This window comes from Lissotriton vulgaris, chromosome 9, assembly GCF_964263255.1.
Source record: "Lissotriton vulgaris chromosome 9, aLisVul1.2, whole genome shotgun sequence".
Classification (NCBI taxonomy): domain Eukaryota; kingdom Metazoa; phylum Chordata; class Amphibia; order Caudata; family Salamandridae; genus Lissotriton; species Lissotriton vulgaris.
Genome location: NC_141697.1, coordinates 98,892,045 through 98,916,602, shown reverse-complemented (window position 1 = coordinate 98,916,602; position 24,558 = coordinate 98,892,045). Strand labels below are relative to the sequence as shown.

The following is a 24,558-nucleotide window of genomic DNA, read 5'->3' as shown; positions in this document are numbered from 1 at the left end:
GACCTTCTTCATATTCTCAATGTATTGTCAATGTAACTTTTTCTCCAAGGCTGATCTAGAACTCAGTGATTGAGCGGCCCCCGTTACTTATGTTATACTCTGTTAAACTAATTTTGGGCATGATGTTGAGGACGGTGCCTTTTAGCACCTTTCAACCCCGGAGCAGAACCACCCAAGGAGAAATTCGGGTGATTTGAGTTTTACAGTGTCCTGAAGTTTTGAGTAAAAGGTTCTTCAATTAGGAAAAACAATGATCGTCAATCAAGTTAGAAAAAGGGAAAAGCACGGAGGGGGAACGGTGGGTAGCAGAATACAAAGACAAGATACAAGGAAAGATGGGGGAGCTAATTGTTCTAAAAAACAAGTTGAGTTGCCATCCTTCTCAAAAGCTGTCTCATGCATAAGGTACTTAGAACATAAAAGGACCTGGGAGGCAGAGATACATTTGCTATAATAAGACACTAGATACAGTATTTATACTGGGCTCCTTCTATCTTCCTCCTGCCCAGACTGTTGACTGAATCCCGCAACATGCAGGTAATACTAGGTGGTGACTTGAACTTAGGGATTGACCCCCTCATAGGTAGAGTAAGAGAGACCGGGCATACTGGACACGTGGAGGTGGTGAACTCTTGAGGGAAGAGCTTTTCTGTTCTTTGCCCGGCCCATCCACATCATCTCATAATGAATACTATTTGGTCCAAGATTATTTGATATCAAAAGTCACACTATGCACCTTATTAGAAGGCGGTGTGTCAGATCTTTCCATTATGCAATTGTTCTGCAGCAGAAGCAGCACTGGACCACAAACAGGGGAAAGCACGGCTGCCTATCCTGGCCACACAAGACAAGGGTCTGAAAACTCATCCTTCAGATATCACAGAGGTATTTGGAGCATATTAGGAGAACCTTTACGACTCCGGATATCGCAACATGTAACTCAAGGAGGGGGAGTTTTCAATGAAGTGACACTTTTCCTCTCCTTCCCTTGAAAGTAGGGCTTCACTAGGAGACAAGGTCACAATTAATCAATACTGTATGGCTTTTACAAAAAGAAATCACTACACAATTGAATGAATCACAATTTCTTGCATGGTACATTATCCAGGTAAGAAGCTTGACCTTGCAGTGGTCATTTTCAAGCAGGATGGCCCAGTGAGGTGAGCAAGCTCTGGAATTCTAGCCAGCAAGGGTCACAAACTATCTCGAACTAGAGCCGGGAGGGGAGGGGGTTTGGGGGTGTGACCGCGCTCTTTGCCAGGGCCGGTTTTTGGCCGTTCTTGTTACATGGCCGTTTTTCCAGCAACGGCCCTGTAACAAAAAACGGCCCCCATAGGCCCAAAACCGGCTCCCACCCTTGCGGCGCACCGGGGGATTGCCCGGTGCCCGCAACGGCCAGTCCGGGCCTGCAACTTAGTTGAAAACCTTTTTTATTTGACTTTTCTTTTGTTTTTTATGGAGGAACCCTTGTCCTCCTCCCCTACTTTTTTGCCCTGAAATTTCTTGCTCTTCCTGCCTCCCTCCACCTCTAGAGAGTGTATGGACGTTGTCTTTTTCCTACAGATTCTTTTTTCCCTAGAGTCTGCTCTCCCCTTCGGCTCTCATTCTCTGCCTTTCCCTCTTCCCTCTCCCCCTTACCCCCTCTCTTTTCTCTGTCTCCTCAGCTTCTCCCTCTGGCTTCCTTCTCTCCTGGCTTTAGCCACCAGCACTTCCTCTTTTCCGTCATGTGATGTTCAGCTGTTCCGAACGGCTAAATGCAAAGAGGCATTTTTTGTGCTTTATTTTGTGTTTTTTTCCAACTATTTCTTATTGTTTACTTATTGATTTTAGAAACTGAGATCACCTTTTAGTATTTAAGAGAAAAGTCTTTCTGGTCTCTTCCCTAGATTCGATCCGAATTTCCCTTTTAAAATGTTTCTTCTTCTCGGGATACCTTTAAAAGTTCATTACTTTCTGGAAAGATTTGTTTTGAAAACAGTGGGGCATATTAGCAAGAACCTCGTTAAAATTATCGCCATTTTAGCGACAGGAAACTGCCGCTAAAACAGCGATAATGGGCTTGCTAATATGCGTTATAGAATTCCAATAGAAGCCCAGGTTAGACGTGCAGAGCTTAATTTTTTTAACGAGGTTCTTGCTAATATGCCTCAGTGTTTTAGTGAGTCTTTAAGCATTTTACGTGCATACAGATTAGATTGTCCCAAAACAGTGCATTGTATTATGCAAGTCATGATTTCCCCATCGACTCCAGGCATTAATACTTGCTGTGATATTTTTCAGCCTTGCTGTGAGTTTGCTGTGCAATCCCACCGACCCCAAGGCGGACATAGCGCTTCAACTGACAGTCAACTTCCAGGAGCGATCCATAGTTCGAAATGCAAAAATTGCAGAGGAATGGGGTGCAGAGGAGAAAAATATAACATACTTCCCCTTTACAGCTGGCGAAAATTTCAAGGTAAAAGGAAACAATGTCAAGTTGAGAGAAATACAGTGGGAGACCAACATAGTGAATATGCCATGCCAACACTTGAGTTAAAAGTGTGAACAGATTTTATACATTCATCTGAAGTCAAAGATCATAGTCTGGTTCCTTGTTTCCCCAGCATCACCAGGCTGCACACCACAACTAACAAGCATTGGCATAGCCAATAGGTCTCGCCTTTGGGACCTTATAAGTGTATGTGGTATTTAGTTTTGCATTAGGTAATTTTCAAAGCTCAGTGTTTTTTAAATAATGTTTTTTTGATGTTAGTCCTCAAAATCCGACATTGCTTTAGAATTTGCCTATGTGTGCTGTAGTTAATGTTCCTGCAAGGACCTACATTAAGCCATTGGGTTGAGGGTGCACAACAACTTAGCGTAGCATATATAAAAGATTTTTTTTGTGTTGTTTGTGAAGATGGCAATTTATAGTGCGCTGCGGCTGAGGTATTGTGGCTTACCAGAGGAAAGGGACACGCATTTCCTGGGTGGAGGAGAGAGGGGGATGCAGTTGGCTGGAGCGCGAGTGATGTAGAATGAGAAGTAGGGCTGAAATAGTGGAGAATGAGAGAAATAGAAAGTGTTTGTGAGTAAATGAGAGGAGAGAGGGAGATGCGAGCAGGGGCTGCAATGAGATGAAGTGTATGAAATGTTGATGGAGAGAGAGTAAGTGAGCTGAAAAATGCAAAGAATTGACGTGGGGAAGGCTAGACAGGGGATGATGCAGATGTTAAAAAGGATGGTATTGCTAAGGGTGGAGTGTAAATGTGAATTATTCAAACATAGTTTTTTTTCCATCTCTGAGCCTGTGTTGCTTAGTGTTATTGCAGTAACATGTTTGTAGCTACTTTCTTGTAATTAAAAAGTAGTAATTGAATGCGACCATGTGCTTACCGGCATACACATATGTAAAGTAATCTCCCTGCATGTTGTTTTTTTTTATTTGTTTGTGGTTTGAGCGTGGTCAAACAGCTTGTTGTAGTATATGTTCATTTTGTGTTTGGGGACTGTGATTAGGTCAAAGTACAGTGCACCTGTAGTTTTATGGCTTACTAGAGGAGAGACAAATATATTTAGTAAATGGTGGAGAGAGCGAGACGTAGGTAACTAGGGAGGAGGCTGAGGAGGAAGACAGACATAGTAAGTGGGAGAGAGAATGACAGGGAGCCTGAGAGAGGCGAGAAGGGGTTACAATGTGAGGAAATGAAGGAAACACAGAGGCGGGTGGTAGAGGAGAGAGAGCAATGGATGCTCAGTGTTGCTAAACATAAAATTGGGAGAAAACCAAAGTGAGGAAGTGAAGAAAATGCAGAGGCGGGTGGTGGAGGAGAGAGAGCGTCAGATACTCAGTTTTGCTAAACATGAAATTGGGAGAAAAACCGAAGTGAAGGAAACACAGAGGCGGGTGGTGGAGGAAAGAGAGCATGGGATGCTCAGTGTTGCTAAACATGTACAATTTAAATATGAAATTGGGGGAAACCCAAACAAAGTTGAAACAAACGTGAAATAAACTGCTATGCGGCATTACGGTGCAGTTAGACCTCGGGGCGGGTGAAAGGTCACTGCATTTCAGCTCCTGCTGCCTCAGGGACTGTGCTCTCAATGCAGCAGTTACAATAAGGAGTGCAGGACACCTCCACGAGTGTTTCTATAGAGGCACTACAGTAGAAGATACTAAAGGTGGAAGAGCGCTGCTCTGTTAGCAAGCATAGGCACTACAGCACTTCCAGCTTCAAAAGTAACTGCAGACACAAAAGAAAAATCCACACTGGGTTGGGAAGTGGGAGAGCGCTGCTGATTTGGCAAGCATAGGCACAACACCGCTTCCAACTTCAAAAGTCATCTCAGACAAAAGAAAAATCCATTCTGGTCTGGGAAGTGGGAGAGCACTGCTCCATTAGCGAGGGTGGGAACTAAAGTGCTCGTAAGTGAAAGTAAACACTGAGAGAAACCGAGAGCGAAAGAAAGAGAGAGAAAGAGAGCCCAAGAGTGGTGCCTGCATGCGTGCGCAGTCTGCTCATTTTCAAACACTGCACTCGTGCTTGTGGCACGCCCCTGCTCACTCCAGCAAGGTAGATGCCGCCACAAGCACGAATGTGTGCTTGAAAATGATCAGAGCGACGGCTAAAAGTCCTCCCATGCAACGGATGTGCGCTGAGTAGGCGAGACCTAAAAACAGGACTGACCACAGACTAATCCTAAAAGGTGGTGAGGGGCTGCTGACTTGTCTGCTTGATTTTTTAAAATTTCATTTGACCCCGTCCTGTGAATATTTGGGGTATTGCTGCAGGACAGTGGGACCATCTTCAGCCATGTTTAAAATGGAGACGTTTCATCTTTCATGTGGTGTGAAAGCTGTAATGTGGGTGTAGGTCCTTCAGTAACATGATGTATGCCCTGGCCTTCCTGCCTTTGAGTGTCTTGAAGCATTCCGAGCAGGTCATGAGGTTCATGATACCCAGGTGTAAAGCAGAACATCTGCAGGGTCCATCTTCGGCGTTTTGCTATTTTAATGGCACCTACCACACATACATGGCACACAGTGCCTCCACAGTCGAGATCAAGTTGGGCAGCTCGGTCTGATATCATCAGGTACATTTGTATAATTGGCAGTGGGCTTAAATTGAGTCCATTATCAATGACTGTAACATGACATGGTCTATTAAATATATAACTTCCATATTAGAATTTGTTAGCTGGTTTGAGTGATGAACAAAAAATCCTAGTATAAACTGCAAAATTGTCCCAAGGAATGACAAGTGCATGTAATTGAGGCATCAAGAAACGAGGAGAAATCTAGGTGTTGATATAATTGTACCTATGTGGGCGGAATTGAGTAATTCTAGGAAGAGGGAAAGTAAGTAAAATTCTACTGTCACGGCTTCCAAATCCATTATTTTCCTCTCCCAGTTTTCCAGAATGTATCGAGTCTGACCACGATTAAATCAGTATGTAGATTATAATATGTATGGAACGTGCATAATTGTCAGTTTTGGTGAAGTTCCCAGCCTAAGCTGAATGAATATTTATTTCAGCGCTAACACCATCTGAGCTTTGAAACCCTTGAGGCAGAAGAGTAAAATGAAAGCCTCTCACATAACAAGTAGAGTCCCAAATTCACTAAGAGCTTGCGCCCCCTTGCAGTTGCAGTTCGAGTTACAGTTTGAATGAGCTGCATTTTCCCCAAAATGTTTTAACAAAGGAAACACAAGAACCTATGTGAAAAGATGAAAAAACATATAATGCTATGGGTATAATACATGTAAAACACTAATATTTATATTGTTATAAATAGATACCACAGGATGCCATAATCATTTCTCACTGCTTTTAACACACAACAGTGAAAAAAGGGTTTTGAATGCAGTGCTTTGATTGGCACTGAATCGCCGTCTCCTTGTGGTCTCCTGGGACCTGTGGCAGCTCCGCCTATCCCAGGTCTCCAAGGACTCAAGGGAGCTCCGCCTATCCTAGGTCTCCAGGGGCTCAAGGGAGCTCCGCCTATCCTAGGTCTCCACGGACTCGAGGAAGCTCCGCTCCGCCTATTCTAGGTCTCCAGGGACCGCATGGAGCTTCACCTACCCTAGGTCTCCAGGGACTCAAGGAAGCACTGGTCCGCCTATCCCAGGTCTCCAGGGACCGCATGGAGCTTCCCCTACCCTAGGTCTCAAGGGACTCAAGGGAGCTCCACCTACCCTAGGTCTCCAGGGACTCAAGGAAGCACTGGTCCGCCTATCCTAGGTCTCCAGGGACTCAAGGGAACTCCGCCTATCCTAGATCTCCAGGAACTCAAGGGAGCTCTGCCTATCCTAGGTCTCCAGGGACTTGAGGAAGCTCCGCTCCGCCTATTCTAGGTCTCCAGGGACCGCATGGAGCTTCACCTACCCTAGGTCTCCAGGGACTCAAGGAAGCACTGGTCCGCTTATCCTAGGTCTCCAGGGACCGCATGGAGCTTCGCCTACCCTAAGTCTCAAGGGACTCAAGGGAGCTCCACCTATCCTAGGTCTCCAGGGACTCGAGGAAGCTCCGCCTATTCTAGGTCTCCAGGGACCGCATGGAGCTTTGCCTACCCTAGGTCTCAAGGGACTCAAGGGAGCTCCACCTATCCTAGGTCTCCAGGGACTCGAGGAAGCTCCGCCTATCCTAGGTCTCCAGGGACTCAAGGGAACTCCGCCTATCCTAGATCTCCAGGAACTCAAGGGAGCTCTGCCTATCCTAAGTCGCCACGGACTTGAGGAAGCTCCGCTCCGCCTATTCTAGGTCTCCAGGGACCGCATGGAGCTTCACCTACCCTAGGTCTCCAGGGACTCAAGGAAGCACTGGTCCGCCTATCCCAGGTCTCCAGGGACCGCATGGAGCTTCCCCTACCCTAGGTCTCAAGGGACTCAAGGGAGCTCCACCTATCCTAGGTCTCCAGGGACTCAAGGAAGCACTGGTCCGCCTATCCTAGGTCTCCAGGGACTCAAGGGAACTCCGCCTATCCTAGAACTCCAGGAACTCAAGGGAGCTCTGCCTATCCTAGGTCTCCACGGACTTGAGGAAGCTCCGCTCCGCCTATTCTAGGTCTCCAGGGACCACATGGAGCTTCACCTACCCTAGGTCTCCAGGGACTCAAGGAAGCACTGGTCCGCCTATCCTAGGTCTCCAGGGACCGCATGGAGCTTCGCCTACCCTAGGTCTCAAGGGACTCAAGGGAGCTCCACCTATCCTTGGTCTCCAGGGACTCGAGGAAGCTCCGCCTATTCTTGGTCTCCAGGGACCGCATGGAGCTTCACCTACCCTAGGTCTCCAGGGACTCAAGGAAGCACTGGTCCGCCTGTCCTAGGTCTCCAGGGACCGCATGGAGCTTCGCCTACCCTAAGTCTCAAGGGACTCAAGGGAGCTCCACCTATCCTAGGCCTCCAGGGACTCGAGGAAGCTCCGCCTATTCTAGGTCTCCAGGGACCGCATGGAGCTTCACCTATCCTAGGTCTCCAGGGACTCAAGGAAGCACTGGTCCGCCTATCCTAGGTCTCCAGGGACCGCATGGAGCTTCGCCTACCCTAAGTCTCAAGGGACTCAAGGGAGCTCCACCTATCCTAGGTCTCCAGGGACTCGAGGAAGCTCCGCCTATTATAGGTCTCCAGGGACCGCATGGAGCTTTGCCTACCCTAGGTCTCAAGGGACTCAAGGGAGCTCCACCTATCCTAGGTCTCCAGGGACTCGAGGAAGCTCCGCCTATCCTAGGTCTCCAGGGACTCAAGGGAGCTCCGCCTATCCTAGGTTTCCAGGGACTCAAGGGAGCTCCGCCTATCCTAGGTCTCCACGGACTAGAGGAAGCTCCGCTCCGCCTATTCTAGGTCTCCAGGGACCGCATGGAGCTTCACCTACCCTAGGTCTCCAGGGACTCAAGGAAGCACTGGTCCGCCTATCCCAGGTCTCCAGGGACCGCATGGAGCTTCCCCTACCCTAGGTCTCAAGGGACTCAAGGGAGCTCCACCTATCCTAGGTCTCCAGGGACTCAAGGAAGCACTGGTCCGCCTATCCTAGGTCTCCAGGGACTCAAGGGAGCTCCGCCTATCCTAGATCTCCAGGAACTCAAGGGAGCTCCGCCTATCCTAGGTCTCCACGGACTCGAGGAAGCTCCGCTCCGCCTATTCTAGGTCTCCAGGGACCGCATGGAGCTTCACCTACCCTAGGTCTCCAGGGACTCAAGGAAGCACTGGTCCGCCTATCCTAGGTCTCCAGGGACCGCATGGAGCTTCGCCTACCCTAGGTCTCAAGGGACTCAAGGGAGCTCCACCTATCCTTGGTCTCCAGGGACTCGAGGAAGCTCCGCCTATTCTTGGTCTCCAGGGACCGCATGGAGCTTCACCTACCCTAGGTCTCCAGGGACTCAAGGAAGCACTGGTCCGCCTATCCTAGGTCTCCAGGGACCGCATGGAGCTTCGCCTACCCTAAGTCTCAAGGGACTCAAGGGAGCTCCACCTATCCTAGGTCTCCAGGGACTCGAGGAAGCTCCGCCTATTCTAGGTCTCCAGGGACCGCATGGAGCTTCACCTATCCTAGGTCTCCAGGGACTCAAGGAAGCACTGGTCCGCCTATCCTAGGTCTCCAGGGACCGCATGGAGCTTCGCCTACCCTAGGTCTCAAGGGACTCAAGGGAGCTCCACATATCCTAGGTCTCCAGGGACTCGAGGAAGCTCCGCCTATCCTAGGTCTCCAGGGACCGCATGGAGCTTCCCCTACCCTAGGTCTCCAGGGACTCAAGGAAGCACTGGTCCGCCTATCCTAGGTCTCCAGGGACTGCATGGAGCTTCGCCTACCCTAGGTCTCCAGGGACCGCATGGAGCTTCGCCTATCCTAGGTCTTCAGGGACTCAGGGAAGCTGCGCTCCGCCTAAGCTAGGTCTCCAGGGACTGCATGGAACTTTTCCTACTCAAAGTCTCCAGACAGCTGAGGGAGCTTTGCATATCCTAAGTCTCCCGGACCTGATGGAGTTCCGCCTTCCCTGGGTCTCTAGGGACTCGAGGGAGCTCTGCCTACCCATGGTCTCTAGGGAGCTGTTGGAGCTCCGCCTACCCTGGGTTTCCAGGGAGCTGAGGGAGCTGAGGGAGCTTCGCCTACCCATGGTCTCCAGGGACCTGAGAGAGCTCTGCCTACTCTAGTTCTCCAGGGACCTGAGGGAGCTTTGCTACCTTAGGTCTCCAGGGACCTGCGAGAGTTCCGCTTACTCTACATTGATGGTTTAGATGCCCCCTCCTGTACCACTTCATAGCTGCCATGTTTTCAGTTTGCTTATGTGTGACATTTCCATGATTTAAGTGTACTTAAGAGTGACATTCTACAGCCAAATGTGTGACACTTTGAGTGACGCTTATCTCCTACTGTGTGCATTGTAATCAATTATTTGCATAAAGTGCTTTCTCCGTTGCAGAATGGGATGTCGTAACACTATAAATAGAGAAGTCACTATTCCCTACTCTGCCAACCAGGATGCAGTTCTGTTTTTCTCTACTTAAACGCAGACAGACATCTGCAGAAAGACTGCATTAACCAATTGAGGTTTCAAGATGTAAACGAGTGTATTTCCCATTCATTACTTGAATTTGCATTAACTTTCATGTAAGGTGCGTGTGACTGTATTCGGTATCTAAAGGCGGAAGACCATTAAAAAGCAGACAGAATAATATTGTTCTTTCTACCCACGTCTTTGCCCCGCGTTCTGACACTGGCCCCCATTGCTGCTGGGCTCACCAGTGCCAACCAGAAGTGACTGGCAAGGAAGGCTGAAGCAGTCCGTAGACTGGGATAGCGCGTGCTGAGAGGGGGGGAGATGGCACCCGGATGCATATGGTCTGTGTGCTACCCTTGAGGCTTGTGCCACACTGCAGGCTGTTTTCAGTGCTGCTTCTGCCAGACTCGGGTGAAATCAAGGTCACACTTCCGTGGCGGCCGGTTGGGGGATGGTTTGTGACCGCTAAATGCAGACTCCCGAACACTTTTAAAAGTGTGTGTTCGCCCACTGGCACATGACTGGAGGCAGGGCAGGAGGGCAGCCGAGGCCTACCATCCTGACATCTGTCTGTGCTTCACACACGTTGGCTGTGGTGCTCGGGGCTTCTAATGTGGGTCAGGCTTGACACACTGTGAGAGCGACCCACCTGGCAGGGGTGGCAGGTAACCTTTAAAAGTGGTGGGGCAAGAGAAGTACCCCAACGCTTCCCAAAAACTATCATTAAACAACCCCTCTTTCCAAAAGCCCAAACTAGAAAGACTCTTCCCTCCAAAAGCCCAAAATAAAACAAAAAGCATTTTACAACATAAATACGAACTAACAGCCACATGCATCATTGTAGGAATTTGCGATTCCTAAATTGCGAAAATTAAGGAATCGCAATTTAGGAATCGCAAATTCCTATGCATCAAGAAATCGCAACAGTTTTAGCGATTTCTTAATTTTCCTTATTTGCAAATCCTTAATTGCAAATAAGGAAACGCTTTACATTGATTCTAGGAATCAATGGGAAGGCATTCTCATTTTGCGAATTCGCAATTAAGGAATCGCAAAATGAGAATGCTATTTCAAGGGTGCAGGGGGGGGTCCAAAGGACCCCCCCTGCACCCCTGGAATGTCATGCAAGTACATTTTATTCACACACATGTCCCAAGGGCATGTGTGTGTGTAACATGTAAGTTTCAAGAATGCATTTATTTGCATTTTTTAAACTTTTCGCAAATTACCATGAAGTTCTACTTCATGGTAATTTTTCTCTTCAAAATTGCGAATTCGCAAATTAAAATTAATCATGCATAGCATTTAAGAAATCGCAAACTTTGCGATTCCTTAAATGCTATCGCAATTTGAGAAATGCGAATTCTTAAATTGCGATACATGAGAAATAAATGATGCATCCCAATAAGGGATTTTGGAATCGCAAACGGCCGAATTTTGCGATTCGCACCGTTTGCGATTCCAAAATCGCTTGATGCATGTGCCTGTAAATCACTTCACTGACATGCATTACACTAACATTTGTAATAAATAAAATTAAATTAAATGATACACATGGAAAACAAATCCCAAAATCGCTGTGGCTATCCTTCTTTAGCACTACAGGTCACTTCAGCAGGTTCGTTCTTGGCGAACGCGCAGCCCACACCCCACACCGGTGCATTTGTCTCCCCCACTTGCATCCTGCAGCCCTGCAGGAAGCATGCTAAACATAAACCTAGTGCGAATGAAAGCAGACTGGCACATGCAGGAACGCAGGCAGGATGAAGGAGCCTATCACAGAACTGCTGCAGAATGTGCCATGGAAATAGAAAGAGTCTTTTGCAAGAAACAATGCTTCACTTGTCACAATCAAGAAATAATTTGTCTTAAAAAATTAAAATATATAGCAAAGTGGTTCTGTTGGGAAAGTGTCAATTTCTTTGTTCAATACAATCAATGTATCCATAACAATCGATTTTTTTATGAAGAACATTCATGAATGGGATAAAAATTCTACGTCACTTTTCTTGCATTTCAATCACTTTATTGCCCTGTATTGTATTGCTTTATGGACAGCCATTTTCATTAATTTGCATGCATAATATTCATATAATACTGTTATTTCTGACAAAAAAATATTTTTGTCCTTGTGGTGTGTTCCTAATATTCTTTTTTTTGGAAAATTTCTTTTATTGGATTTTAGATTCATGCATGTCATACAATAATCATACTTAAGTACTGCTACATTACAATTGATGTCGACATTGCGCGGTATAGAGCAGCATGTCCAGCAGTGGGGGTGCCGTATCGCTACTGTCTCCAGCAGATATGTTGGGAGATACCGTGGATGATGTTGTTGGGTCGGTTGTTGTGTTACCTTCACCCGTATGACAGTCAATAGTCCATTGTGCCCTGTAGAGGGTAATACTCAATGTCAATCCAGGTTCTGAACTAAACGGGGTGATGTATAACTCGGGAAGTGTGGGATCGGGGAGGGGTTTTCGGGGCGCATCAGGCTGGGGTAAGGGAATCGTGACTCCATGTCGACACACTAACTGCGAGCATTGTGGTCAGCTATTGGCAACCGTGTGATCCTTTCAGGGTGACCTGGAGGTACGCCCTGGAGCAAGGGAGCGTAGAGTGTGTGTGGGCTAATGTATGTTGGATCCCGATTCCGTGTGGGTGTCATGTGGGGGTTCTACGCCTGCCGAGTGTATGCGTTTAAACTCATAAAGGAGCATTGCCCATTCTAGCAAAATAGGTTGTTGTCGCATGCCACAAGCTTCTTCCTGCCGGTGGAGATCTTCTTCAACTGCGGTCCATTTCAGTATCGCCCCCCCCCCACCATGCTGCTATTGGGGGGCCCTCCGGTGCGCGCCAGTGCATTGCTATACTACACTTGGCAAGAAGTATGGCCAGCAGAGCAAATTTGGTCTCTACCTTCTGTCGCTTGTTGCGTTTAAATATGCTTAAGGCGCATGCTTCCCATTCGCGAAGAGCTGATAGACCTGTGACTGTTTGTAGTGTGGTGTGTTCCGTTGTCCAGAAAGATTGTATCGTGGGGCATGTCCAGAACATATGAAGGAATGTGGCGTCTGGAGTATGGCAAAAAGGGGCATTCGAAACAAGAAGTCGGGTAAAATCGTTTAAGTCTGCATGGTGTGAGATAGGCACGGTGTAGTACGTTAAATTGGACATTCTTGAATCTTTGATTGCCGGACACTTTTTTATGGTGTTCTAAGGCTATTAGCCACTCCCTGTCATGAAGGACACGACCGAAGTCCTCTTCCCAGCGGAGCCGTAAGCGTGTTAGAGGTATACATGCAAGTTCCATAGTGGACTTATAGATCCATGTAATGTGGTGTCTACCAGTCCCCATGTGTAGTAGTGTATGTAATACCGGGTGTGTCTCGGGTTCTCCATCTCTAAGGCCCCAAGTCCGTTTGTAGTCTGCCACCAGCTGTCGATGCCGCAGGAATTGGCCGGCTGGGAGCCCGGTTTCTTCGGCCAAGCCTGCAAACGAGATCAATTGACCATCAGTGAACATGGCCTCCGCCTCCGTAATCTGATGTTCGGTCCAGATCTTAAGTTCTCCCATAGTGTAATACCCGTGCCACTTGGGGAGCCCCATGAGCGGCAGCAAGGGGGAGTACACAGGTGTCCCTCTGGATAGCCGGTGAATCCTCGTAGCACCGGATCTAGCCACCTTGACTAACCATGGATGAGCAGGGTTGGCTTTGGTCCCTGGGAGGAGTATCCAGGTTAGTTCTGGGACTAGTATCATACCATCCTGCGCGTCCGCCTCCCCTAGGTTGCGGTGTGCCATCCAACGTGATATCCACTGTAGTTGCGCTGCCAAAAAATATGCTTGAAATGACGGGGCACGCATCCCGCCCATATCATGTGGCAGCTGCAGGGCCGACGGTGTCACTCTGCATTGGCCCTTCCCCCAGATCAGGGATATTAGTAATGAGTTAAGCTCCTGGAAAAAGGACCTAGGTGGGATGACTGGGATATTTGCGAAGTAGTAAAGGAGCCGGGGTACCATAATCATTTTGGATAGGGCCTCCCGTCCAATGGGGGCCAGGGGGAGGGTCCGCCAGAAACTAACTTAGTTTTTAAGCCCTCTGAGGGCTCGGTAGTGGTTGCCTTCCAGGAGGTCCCGAGGCTCCTGGTAGAGTCTGACACCCAAGTATCGCGGGGGGTCCCCTGTCCATGCTAGTACGGCCTCTCCTAGTCGAATTTCCCTGTGTGGAGTGTTCGGGTGTAGGGGATAGATAGAGGATTTCTCCCAGTTCACCCTCAAAGTCTGTAAGCGTGGTCCAGAGGGTGGTTAGGTCTGCTGTAATGTCCCGGACATAAATAAGGAGATCGTCCGCATAAAAGAAGACACTATGAGTGCGACCTCCTAGCGGGATGCCCCAGTGCTCGCCCACCTCTCGCAGGCGTGCCGCCAGCGGTTCCAAGGCGATGGCAAAGATGACGGGGGACAGGGGGCAACCCTGGCATGTGCCGCGCTCGATCGGAATGGAGGCTGATACGTAACAACCTATTCTAACCCGTGTGGTGAGGCCGGTGTACAATAGCCGGATGTACGCTATGAACTGTGGTCCTATACCCACCCTCCGTAGCACCTTAAATAAATACTGCCACCCCAGGGTGTCGAATGCGTTCTCGAGATCAAGCACCAGGCACGCCGCATGTGGAAACCTGTCTCGTACCCCATCCTGGACCTGGAAAAGCCGACGTATATTTTGGGAGGTGTTTCTCCCCGGGACAAACCCCCTCTGGTCCGGGTGTACCAGCCTGGGGAGTACCCCTGTGAGTCTATCAGCCAAGATCCTTCCCAGTATTTTGCAGTCCGTTGTCAGGAGGGTGATGGGACGATAGGAGGCCCTAAGTAGAGGGTCCCGATCGGGTTTAGGGAACTTCACCAGTACGGATTCCCGCATAGAAGGAGGGAGGTGTCCCAGCTCCAGCGCCTCATGAAAGACCGCACCGAGCCGCGGGACCAGATGCTGAGAGAACGTGGAGTACACTTCTATCGGGAAACCATCATGTCCTGGCACCTTGTTTTTGGCCAGGCGGCAGACGGCGGCTTTGATCTCCACTGTTGTGAGTGGGTCGTCCAGTGTCGTTCGCTCCTTGTCTGTTATTTGAGCTATGGTGTCTGTGGCTAGCATAGTCCGAATATGTTCCCCCCTGTCCTGTGTCGGCTCCTTATATAGTATGGTGTAATAATTGTGAAAGGCTGATAGGATGTCAGCTTGCGTGTAGACCACCTCCCCGCTGGCATTGCGAATGCCAGTGATTGGCTGCGCTTGCGTGTCTTGCCTAATGAGCCAGGCTAGCAGTGTACCGGCCTGGTTCCTCTCATTATGGATTCTAGTGGTATATGTGCGTAAATGATAGCACCGTAGATCGGCGCACGCCTCCTCGTATTTGGTTTTGGCGTCTGCTAGTTGCGCGGGTGGGACCTCCCGCTGATCTGCTGCCTTAGATAACTGTGCCACTTGTCGTTCTGTGGTTTGTACCGTTTTCTCCAGTGTGTGCCTCACTACTGTAATTTGCCGGATCCATGCCCCACGTAACATTACCTTAAAGGCATCCCATTCCAGTGACCTAGTAGGTGTGGTTCCTGCATTCTCGGCAAAGTAATGTTGGATGGTCTCTGACTGCTCGTGTTGGAATACCGGGTCTACAAGGCTGTCTTTCGGGAGGCGGCATATCGGGATCGGCGGTATGGGTGGGCACCATTTAAGAGAGCTGGATGCGTGGTAGGAGAGACTGCGTGCACATGAAGCGGTCTAGGCGCACTTGCAGGTTGTGGGGTATGGAATGGAATGAGTACATTTTGGAGGTCGGGTGGGTATGGCGCCATGCGTCTACCAAGGACCAGTGGGCAGCCCAGACGCGGAGTGCGGCTGTGTGCGTGTGGGCCGGTGAGTGTGTGGCGGGGGTTGGGATCTGTCCAGTACAAGATCTAAAGAACAGTTGTAATCTCCGCCTAGTATCCACTGGGAGGATGTGAAACATGCTAGGGTGCTGGTTAGGGATCCCCAAAAAGGTGTCTGGTCTCTGTTAGGGGCATAGATGCTACAAATGAGAATGGACTGCCCGTCTAGCAATCCCTCCAGCAGTGCGTACAGTCCCTCGGGGTCCACCCTCCTTCCGGTCTCCAGGGAACTCCAGGTCTAATCCAGACCAGCGCTCCTCTTGCGAAGGCGGAGTATGTTGTGGCAGAGAATGTTCCGCACCACTTCTTTTGGAGTTTGCATAGTTCCTCCTGAGTGAGGTGGGTCTCTTGTAGGGAGATGATCTGCGCATTTTGGGGCTTAACATAAGCATGAATCGCATAGCGCTTTCTGGCTGTGTGCATCCCTCGTATATTTAAAGTTAAGAACTTAAATTCCGAATGTGTCATGGTGGATGGTAAGGTGCGTCACGGCAATGTTGGGTCTCTGAGGGTGAGTAGCCTCCCTTCCCTTGCCAATGGATACCGCTCGCGAAGTTGTGTGGAGGTGTGGACTTGCGCCCTCGCCCTTTACATGGGGAGTAACAAGGGGTCGTGGTGCAGGGACCGGGGGAACTAAGAACTGGGGTCGGGAAACAGTCCCAATACTGAGGACCCATCGCTGGGGGCGATACGTCCAAAATTGACCTCCTAGCGGAAGAGGGCATTGAACAACAACCATGGGGTGGTGGAGCGTGCGTGCGAGGTTGATTTCTGATCGGGCTCGTGGAGGATCAGTGGTCGTCGTCTGGTCACGGGAGGTGTTGGGACGATGTTGCATGGACATCATGGAGAGGCTGCGGTTTTATAGGGGGAGGCTCTCAGGAGTCCATTGGTAGGCCCATCTCACAACCATCCGTTGCGAGAAAATGTGGGTAGCGTCTTGTATGTAGCCTCCCATGGTCTATCATGCGCGTTCATCAGCCTATGAGGTCTGCTGTCTAGGGGGTAACCTGGGGCGGTGTGATCGAGTCTCCTTTAGACGAAGTCCCGTCGCTATCTTCCTCCCCCGCCGAGGAGACTAAATGTGGGGCGCCATCCAGGCCGCCTGAAGGGGGAGAGGCCTGTAGAGCCGAAACGGCTCGCAGGGCATCCCGGCGCTCTTGCATAATTTTTTCTAAGTCTGGGGAGTCTACGGCTGGGCTCCGAGCCGTCGTGTTCTCTTCAGTACGCCCCCCGTTTTGGTTGCGCCTCTGTCCTTGCAGCAGCGGGCAATGCTGGTCCGCCTAGTCGCATGTCTCCTCCGCGTTCGTGAAAAATATAGCAATGTCGTTGTGGATAATTTTGAGTCTTGCAGGAAATAACAGGGAGTATATGATATCGTTCGCTCTTAGCCGGCGTTTTACCTCCAGGAATTGCGATCTTTGTTGCTGCACCGCACTGGCATAATCTGAAAATACCATTATCTGTTTGTCCTCGACCCTGAGGGGGCCTGATCTTCTGGCGGCTCTGAGTACTGCATCCCGGTCTCTAAAGTGGAGGAATTTCGCCAACATCGGTCTGGGGGGCACTCCAGGTTTTGGTCTGCGCGCCGGGACTCTGTGGGCATGCTCAATGGAAAAGAAGGCTGACCCCGATCGGCCGCTGGGGTAAAGGATTTCACTCACTCCTCCATGTGCCCCACTGGGTCTGGCCCCTCAATTCCTTCGGGCAGCCCCACCACGCGGATATTACAGCGCCTCGAGCGCCCATCTAAATCATCCATGCGCTCCTCCATCGTCGATAAACGGGTCAGGACATCGCAGATGGTTGTTTGTTGTTCTTTCACCGTGGGCTGCAGGTCCACCACTATCTTCCCCTCTTCATTGACCTTTTTGGCAAGTTTCTGGTGGTAGTCCCTGATAAGGCTGATCTCAGTCGTCAGGGTGCCAAGGCGTTCCTCCATAGATACCCTGGAGAGTTCAATAGCTGCCAGCACTCGGTCTAGCTTGTCCAATATGGAGGAGTCAGGCGGGGTCGCAGCCAGCTTGGCACCGGATTTGGGATGGTGCATATTCTCTGGAGCTGTCTCCGGCACCGTGATGGCTTGTGAGGCTCTAGGTTTACCCATTGTGTCTTCCAGAATGTCTTGCTTCGTTTGGATGGTGTGCAGTGATACCTAGGCCTGGGGGGCTCCATGTGGGCCCCTGATTCCCTGATGTGAGTCCTGGATATGGTCTGTCCCCCACGCTCTAATTGACGTATAACGGGTTGCTCAGGGTGCAACTTGGAGATATCCCTTCTTATTCGCGTTCCGTGGCTGTCTCTGTGTGAGGCAGTATTAAGGGTTCAATCCGCGTGGCTCCCCGTGTTCCCCGCCCTTCATTCCTTGTGTCAGGTGTCTCCCGTGGTCAGGAGAGCCCAGTCCACCACCGTTCGTTGTAGGGTTGAGTGGCCCGATGAGGCGCACAGGCAGACGCACTCCTTGCAGCCGCTAGCCTGTGTTGAGCCGAGTAGTGAGTTTTTGGGGGCATTAGGCCACCATCTTACGGTCAGGCATTTATTGCAGCAGGGCCTCAGCGGTGGGGGGGACACCCCGCGCCCTCCTACCCAGTATCAGGAAGCCCCGGGGAGGGTCCCACCACTCACTGCACCAGTGTCTGTGTGGGGCACTCCCGGCAGGCCCAGCTTCTCGTTCTCCGTCCCAGGAGGTCTCACCGCCGCGTCGGCCAGGCGCCACGTTGAGGTCAGGCAGTCTCGGCTCTCCGATCTCCGGCGGTCCGGGAGAGGGAGCCGCATCGATGGCACCCGTTCTTCATTGCACAGTATGTGTCTCTCAAGTCACCCACAGCTTTGCTCTGCCTGTTGCGACCCCCTTTCTCCGCCTGTCGCATCTCTCCTGTGGGTTCCTGCATTCAACGGTGCCATGATATCTCCTCCTCACCCGGTGCCATTAGGCAGACCGATCTTCCTGGTCCCACGTAGCCCGGCCTCACTGGCCACTGGTCTCGTAGGTCTCTGTGCTGGGCTGTTACCCTTCTAGCATGGCGAGCTCTCCCGATGTTGGGCACGGGCGCTGGTGGGCGCCATTTTACCGCTGACCGCCGGGTCCTCCAACGGCTCAGTAAGCTCTGCTACCCTGCTCCGATTCAGCAGGAGGATGTCATCGTGAGATGTCCCGTGTGCTCCGGTTGTGGAATATGTGCTTGGATGCCAGAAGCGACCATGTGAAATAGTTTAAAAGTGCGCCCGGTACGGAGCCTCAGCACAGCACAGCCACCATCGTAGCCGGCTTAGCCACGCCCCCGTGTTCCTAATATTCTTGTTTTGTTCTTCAAAAGTGACGTAGAATTTTTTTCCCATTCAAAATTGTATATGTTCTTCACAAAAAAATCGATTGTTGTGGATACATTGATTGTATTGAACAAAGAAATTGACACTTCTGACAGAACCACTTTGCTATATATCATACATACCCAGGCTCTGAGAGACACAGGGTCACCCCTTTTTGCTAATGGGTTGAAAAATTAAAAGACACTTTTATCATTCCACCAAGGCAAGCAAAAATAGGCAGATAAACGATGGTTTATTGCAATAAACAGGTTTCATATAGTTAGTTTTCAGAATCCTTAATTGTGATATCTAGGTATTCAATTTGGATGTTGCTGTGGTGGTGTGTGAATCTGAGATCTGGTTGACAAGAGTTCAGCTATTGGCAGAACTTGGTAAGTTGTTTCATTGCCTGACCATATCAAAAAGACTTTGGGGCCGATTACGATACGGCTCTTAAAGGCTCCGACCTTTGGTTGGAGCCTTTAGGGCCACATAATAATGGGCCGGTCGGTTTCCTTTAACCACCTCATCATGAAAGAGGCGGTTGGAAAGGAAACCGGCCGGTCATTCCAGATGGCTTCTGATGAGCTTGGAGAGCCCGTCCCTCAGTCGGAATCCAGCCTGTAATCTCAAGGGCGGCCCTTTCCGCCCTTGAGATTGCGATCATGGTTTCTGTCATGGTTTCCATGCCGGTCTGTCCAACATGGAAACCATGTCGGAAAGCGTGTTAGAGGGCCCTCAGCAGGGCTGTCTTTGATGCATGGCCTCCGGTTAATCCCTGAACCATGTGGCAGGCACCCTGAGGTGCCTTCCAAGGGGGTGCAGGGATGAACTGCACCTCCCATCTCACTATGGCAGCATGCATTACAGCCGGTTTATGGCCGTAATGCATGCTCCCATAGTGAAAATAGGAATGCGACCGAACAGTGTTCGATCGCATCCTAATGGGGCGGTTGGGACCGCCAACCGAGTGTCGCTTGGTCCCATGACCGAGTCGGGCAGAAATGATTCCGCCCAACGTTATGAGCCCCGACGCCTATGTATATCTTCCATAAGCTTATGTTGGAAAGAAAGACGTTGGTAGCATTTGGGATGTGTTGTGTCTCCATATTATCAAAAAACAATATTGCAAAATTTGAGGCAGGGACTACTGCCATAGATGTCACTTTCCTTTGTCCCTCCAAAAGAAAATAGTTTTTGTGAAGGCTATTTCTAAAAGAGAAATAATGAAGTCAGTGGGGACTTATACTGGGGCAGGTCTGGAGTTGAGATGTTTTTTTAATCCCCTGAATGCCTCCTGTCTGTGGTATATTGATATATAGAGATTATGGGCCAGATGTAGGTGAGGGACATTTACCGATTTCAAAATACAGAATTTTACTGATTCGGTATTTAGAATCGGTAAATGCTATCTAGGGAAAAATTCGGTAAGTATTACCGAATCGTTAAGATTCGGTATTTACCGAATCGGTATTTACTGATACGGTATTCTCCATTCATTCCTATGGGCCTGGAGGCCCATAGGAATGAATGGGAATTACCGAATCGGTAAATACCGATTCGGTAAAAGGGGGGAAAACATTGAAGGGTGGCAGGGTGTCACTTTGATACCCTGTTGCACCCCTCAATTGTGTATGGGTGCACATGTGGCACACATACATACCCTAAGGGCATGTATGTCTGCCACATGGCACTAAAATAATTTGCATGAGATTGCTTTTTTAGGGGGTTTTGTTATTTACCACCAACTTGTAGTTGGTGGTAAATAACTAATCCTAACATGGCAAAAGCACTCATTTAACTGCTCCCTACATTAGGAATTCAGTAATTTACTGAATCGGTATTTAAGAATTCGGTAATTTACCGATTCCTTAAATTACTGATTCAGTAAATTACCGAATCCTTAGATTAGGCCCCTACATCAGAAAAGCCTAATACCGGTTGGTAACGGCAGAAAATTGGTAATTTCGGACGTTAACGACCGGTAATAGCCTTCCTACATCTGGCCCCAAATTTCCAACGTGACCAGAACTGCTGTGGTGGGATCAAAATGTTCTGCGTCAATCAAATTAATAAAGTGGGTAGTGTCTTTCACATATGTGAAAATAGTAAGAGTGCACACAACAAAGACTGGACGCTCCCACAAAGTGCTGCTGCTGAATAAACAAGTGAGAGTCTCTCTGTGTAGCTCACACTGTTGTCAGTGTGATTGTTGTTTTAATGCAGCTCCTCATGGAGTGCGACTTGTGGGGTGGTCGGGAGTACCATAATTGCATGACAAATGTATTTTAGTGCAGTGATGCAGACCCCAGCACTAAAATATGCTAGTCTAACCCCTAATGCGTGGTACTTGGCAGAGCTGCCACCTGCACGTGGACTATTGCAAGGAGGCCTCACACAGTAGGAGTGCCCTGTGTGCATGACACATGTCAGCTGTGGAGTTATAATTTAGTTCAATTTCGATGCAGCAATGTATTCATGTATTTCCCAGCAGCCTTTGCACCTCTTATGTCCTAACACAGTGTGTGTTGCCTTGCAGATCGAGATCCTCTGTGAACACCAACAGATTCGGGTTCTTGTGGATGGACAGCAGATCTGCAACTTCGCCCATCGAGTGCTGCAAATTAGGACAGTGACTGCTTTAAAAGTCTCTGGGGATGCCAAGCTTACCAAAGTAGCATGAAGAGAACTCTGATGGAGAGAGAACCAGAAGGAAAACACAAAACCTTGCCTCAACAACCTTACTTCTATTGCATTCAGAAATCTTTGTTGAGTTACTGAAATATACTGGGGCAGGTGCATGCAGACTGCAGAAATCTCAGCCTAGTGCTACAGATCAGCCCCTTTTAAGTTACTTTGCACAAATGCGGCCACATAGAGCAGACAGCGCAGTTCCATACAATGAGGGTGGGCTTATGCTTATTAAAAAGGACTGCACTGCATTTGTGAAAAAAGCATGTGCAATGCCATTGATTTGTTTTGAAGTACAAGCGTAACCAGAGTATTCTGTATTATTTGTATTCGTGATTTTTGTAAAACGCTACAAACTACAATATGGTGGCCTTGGGTGCTTTGGGGCATAACAGGCAGTGGTCAATGGCATTAAAGCCCAAGGGGTCATTTACAAGGAGTTGTCGTAGGGCAGCGCAGTGCCGCAAGTCTTCTTGCAGCTCTGCCCTATGTCAATGTGAAAGGGCAGGCATGCACAGTATTTATGAAATACCGTACATTCCTGTCCTTTCCTCTGCGCTAGTGCACAATTTGCTGCCTAATGCCAATGTAGGCTCCCTTGCACCATGGTGCAAGGGTGTCTCCAATGCAGGCTGGATTGTTTTTGTGCAGGAAGGGCCACCTTCCTGCACAGAAACAATCCCGAGAGGCGTTTCCCTCTTTCTATGTGTGCTCTAGAATGCAGCACACATGGAAAGAGGAAAAAACGAGGAGAAAGTAAATAATTTCTCTTCGTTCCACCTGCTCTGAGGAGTCGTAAGGATTCCGTTTAGGTTTACTTGATTTTGTAAACCTGGGGCAGCACCAAAATTCCTGGATGTTACGTGGGAACGCCCACCGCAACGCCCATGGAACGCCTCCTCGACGCCGAGTAAACCAACACAGCGCTTTGCGCTGCCTTGCCTTACTCCATATCTATGAGACCATGCATAGCCACGCAGGGGGGCCTTCCGTAGCCTGATAGCTATTATTGAGAACCCTGCACCACCGGAGCATCAAAAAGGTGATGATCCGGCAGCGCAGGCTTCTTGTAAATAAGCCCCCAAGTGCTGGAAGTGCTGGAGGGAGGGGGAGGGTACTAGTCAATCATTCTCTGTGACCTTCAAACTCGTGTCACTTCAAGAGATGGGGTTCAAAAAGTCCCAGGTGTGATGGCCAAACCTCACAGGAAGACAATCTGGCCAAGTTACTTCTGATCCCTGGCCACTCGAACCGACTCCCAGAGCGCATTGGTATCCGGGGCGCCTGGAGAGAAGGGTTCGGCCATCTTGGGTGAGGGAGGGGTGGCGCTCGAGATGCAGGACGCTTCCCACCCTCCTCACGCCGGATATAAGATGAAGGCTTCCCGTCCGCGCAGCGGACGAGCGCAGCGGGCGCGCCGACGGCGCGCCGGAGGCGCGCCAGAGGCAAGCCCGTCTGCGCCCGTCCGCGCCGGGACCGGGCCTAGGGCCATGACCCCTGCTTGTCCCTTACCTTATCAGCGGAGCACCTTGCTGCAACTTCGCCCCTCTCCCGCCTCTCGCTGTACCATCATTGACCCGGCACTCATGCCCACAGGTACTAATCTTATTTGTCCTCACTGCAATACCCTCATTCACTTTACTAACAGTACCACCACTACTCCTGCCACTAAGAGCATTAAGGAGAATCATATCACCATGGCCCTCATCAATGCGCGATCCTTGCCAAAACACTGCCAAGAGATCGCCGACCTTATCACTGATCACATTCTTGATGCACTGTACGTAACTGAAACATGGACTGATGAGGCATCGGCCCCAGACCTGGTTACGGCAGTTCCACCTGGTTACACTGTCCATAGACAGGACAGGGTGAAAAACAGAGGCGGGGGTCTGGCCATCATAATTAAAGACCATTTCGAAATTCGCACCTCCCCTATCCCGGCTTTGTCATGCAAAGCCCTACATTTTATAATAAAATTCTCTCCGTCCTTTAGTTTCAAGGGAGTGCTCCTATACCGTCCTCCGGGGTCCAGAGCAGCGTTCCTGACCAACCTGGGGACGATAACTGAATCTATAGCCACAGATGAGTCCACCACGGTTATGGGCGATTTTAATTTCTACCTCGAGCAACACTACGACCACGATACTATCTCCCTCACGTCAGACCTAGAATTAATAGGTCTTAGGCAATTGGTTGACGCCCCGACCCATCAAGCAGGACATACGTTAGATGGCATCTTCACTAACATCGAAAATCTACATGTGACCGACATTCTCCCGATGACATGGACAGACCACTCGGCCATATTCTTTAGCATGACCATCAAAGACTCGCTGAGTAAAAAGATCCCTCACCCCAAGCCTGGTCCTTTCAAAGCTTGGAAGGATTTAAATTACGACAACTTAAACATACTATTAACTAAACTCAAACCAGACCTATCCAACGATCCCAGTGTTGCCACACATCAATTCCATGATTGGCTGAGTGTCGCCACTTCGGAATTAGTACCAACTAAATCCCATTCTAGAAATAGGAATACTCCAACTGCTCAATGGTACACTAAAGAATTAAAAACACAAAAACAACTAACAAGGAATAAGGAAAGACATTGGCGACGAGATTATGATAGCGAAAGTAAGGTTGAATACAAAAAGGCCCTAGCTACTTACAAATCCATGATAACAGCAGCAAAAAAGCTCTTCTTCTCTAAACATATAGAATTAGCCAAAAACTCCAGTAAACAGCTATACAATATAGCTAAAACCTTATCAGGTAACACACCAGACTTAACACCTCCACCCTCGCAATCACTATGCGATGCTCTATCTGAGTTTTTCTTTGAGAAGGTAAATAACATCTACCAAACTTTCACTTCAGAACCAAGCACTACCAGTACCCCCCTTCCTCTGATCAATCTGAGCAATCCTCTGACGAGCTTTACTCCCCTAACCACTGATCAAACTAGGACCATACTGAATTCAGTTAAATCAGGATCAGCCTTGGACCCTTGCCCCACCTCTGTGTTAACCTCGGTCGCAGACACCATTATCCCTGTCATCACCCATGTCTGCAACTCAATACTGAGCTCCGGGGATTACCCGGATGCCCTGAAAAACACACTGATTAAGCCCTTACTAAAAAA

The 24,558-nt window shown here is 49.3% G+C and overlaps 1 protein-coding gene across 1 annotated transcript in view; it reads left to right on the top strand.

Moving 5' to 3' along the window:
• Positions 1–22,640, top strand: part of LGALSL (galectin like) — a 33,683-nt gene extending 11,043 nt beyond the window's left edge. The window contains exons 3-4 of the mRNA XM_086937126.1: positions 2,281–2,455; positions 21,262–22,640. Coding sequence (XP_086793252.1) covers positions 2,281–2,455; positions 21,262–21,405 — 319 coding nt within the window. The 3' untranslated portion in view covers positions 21,406–22,640. The remainder of the gene's footprint in view (positions 1–2,280; positions 2,456–21,261) is intronic.
• The last annotated feature ends 1,918 nt before the right edge of the window (positions 22,641–24,558 follow it).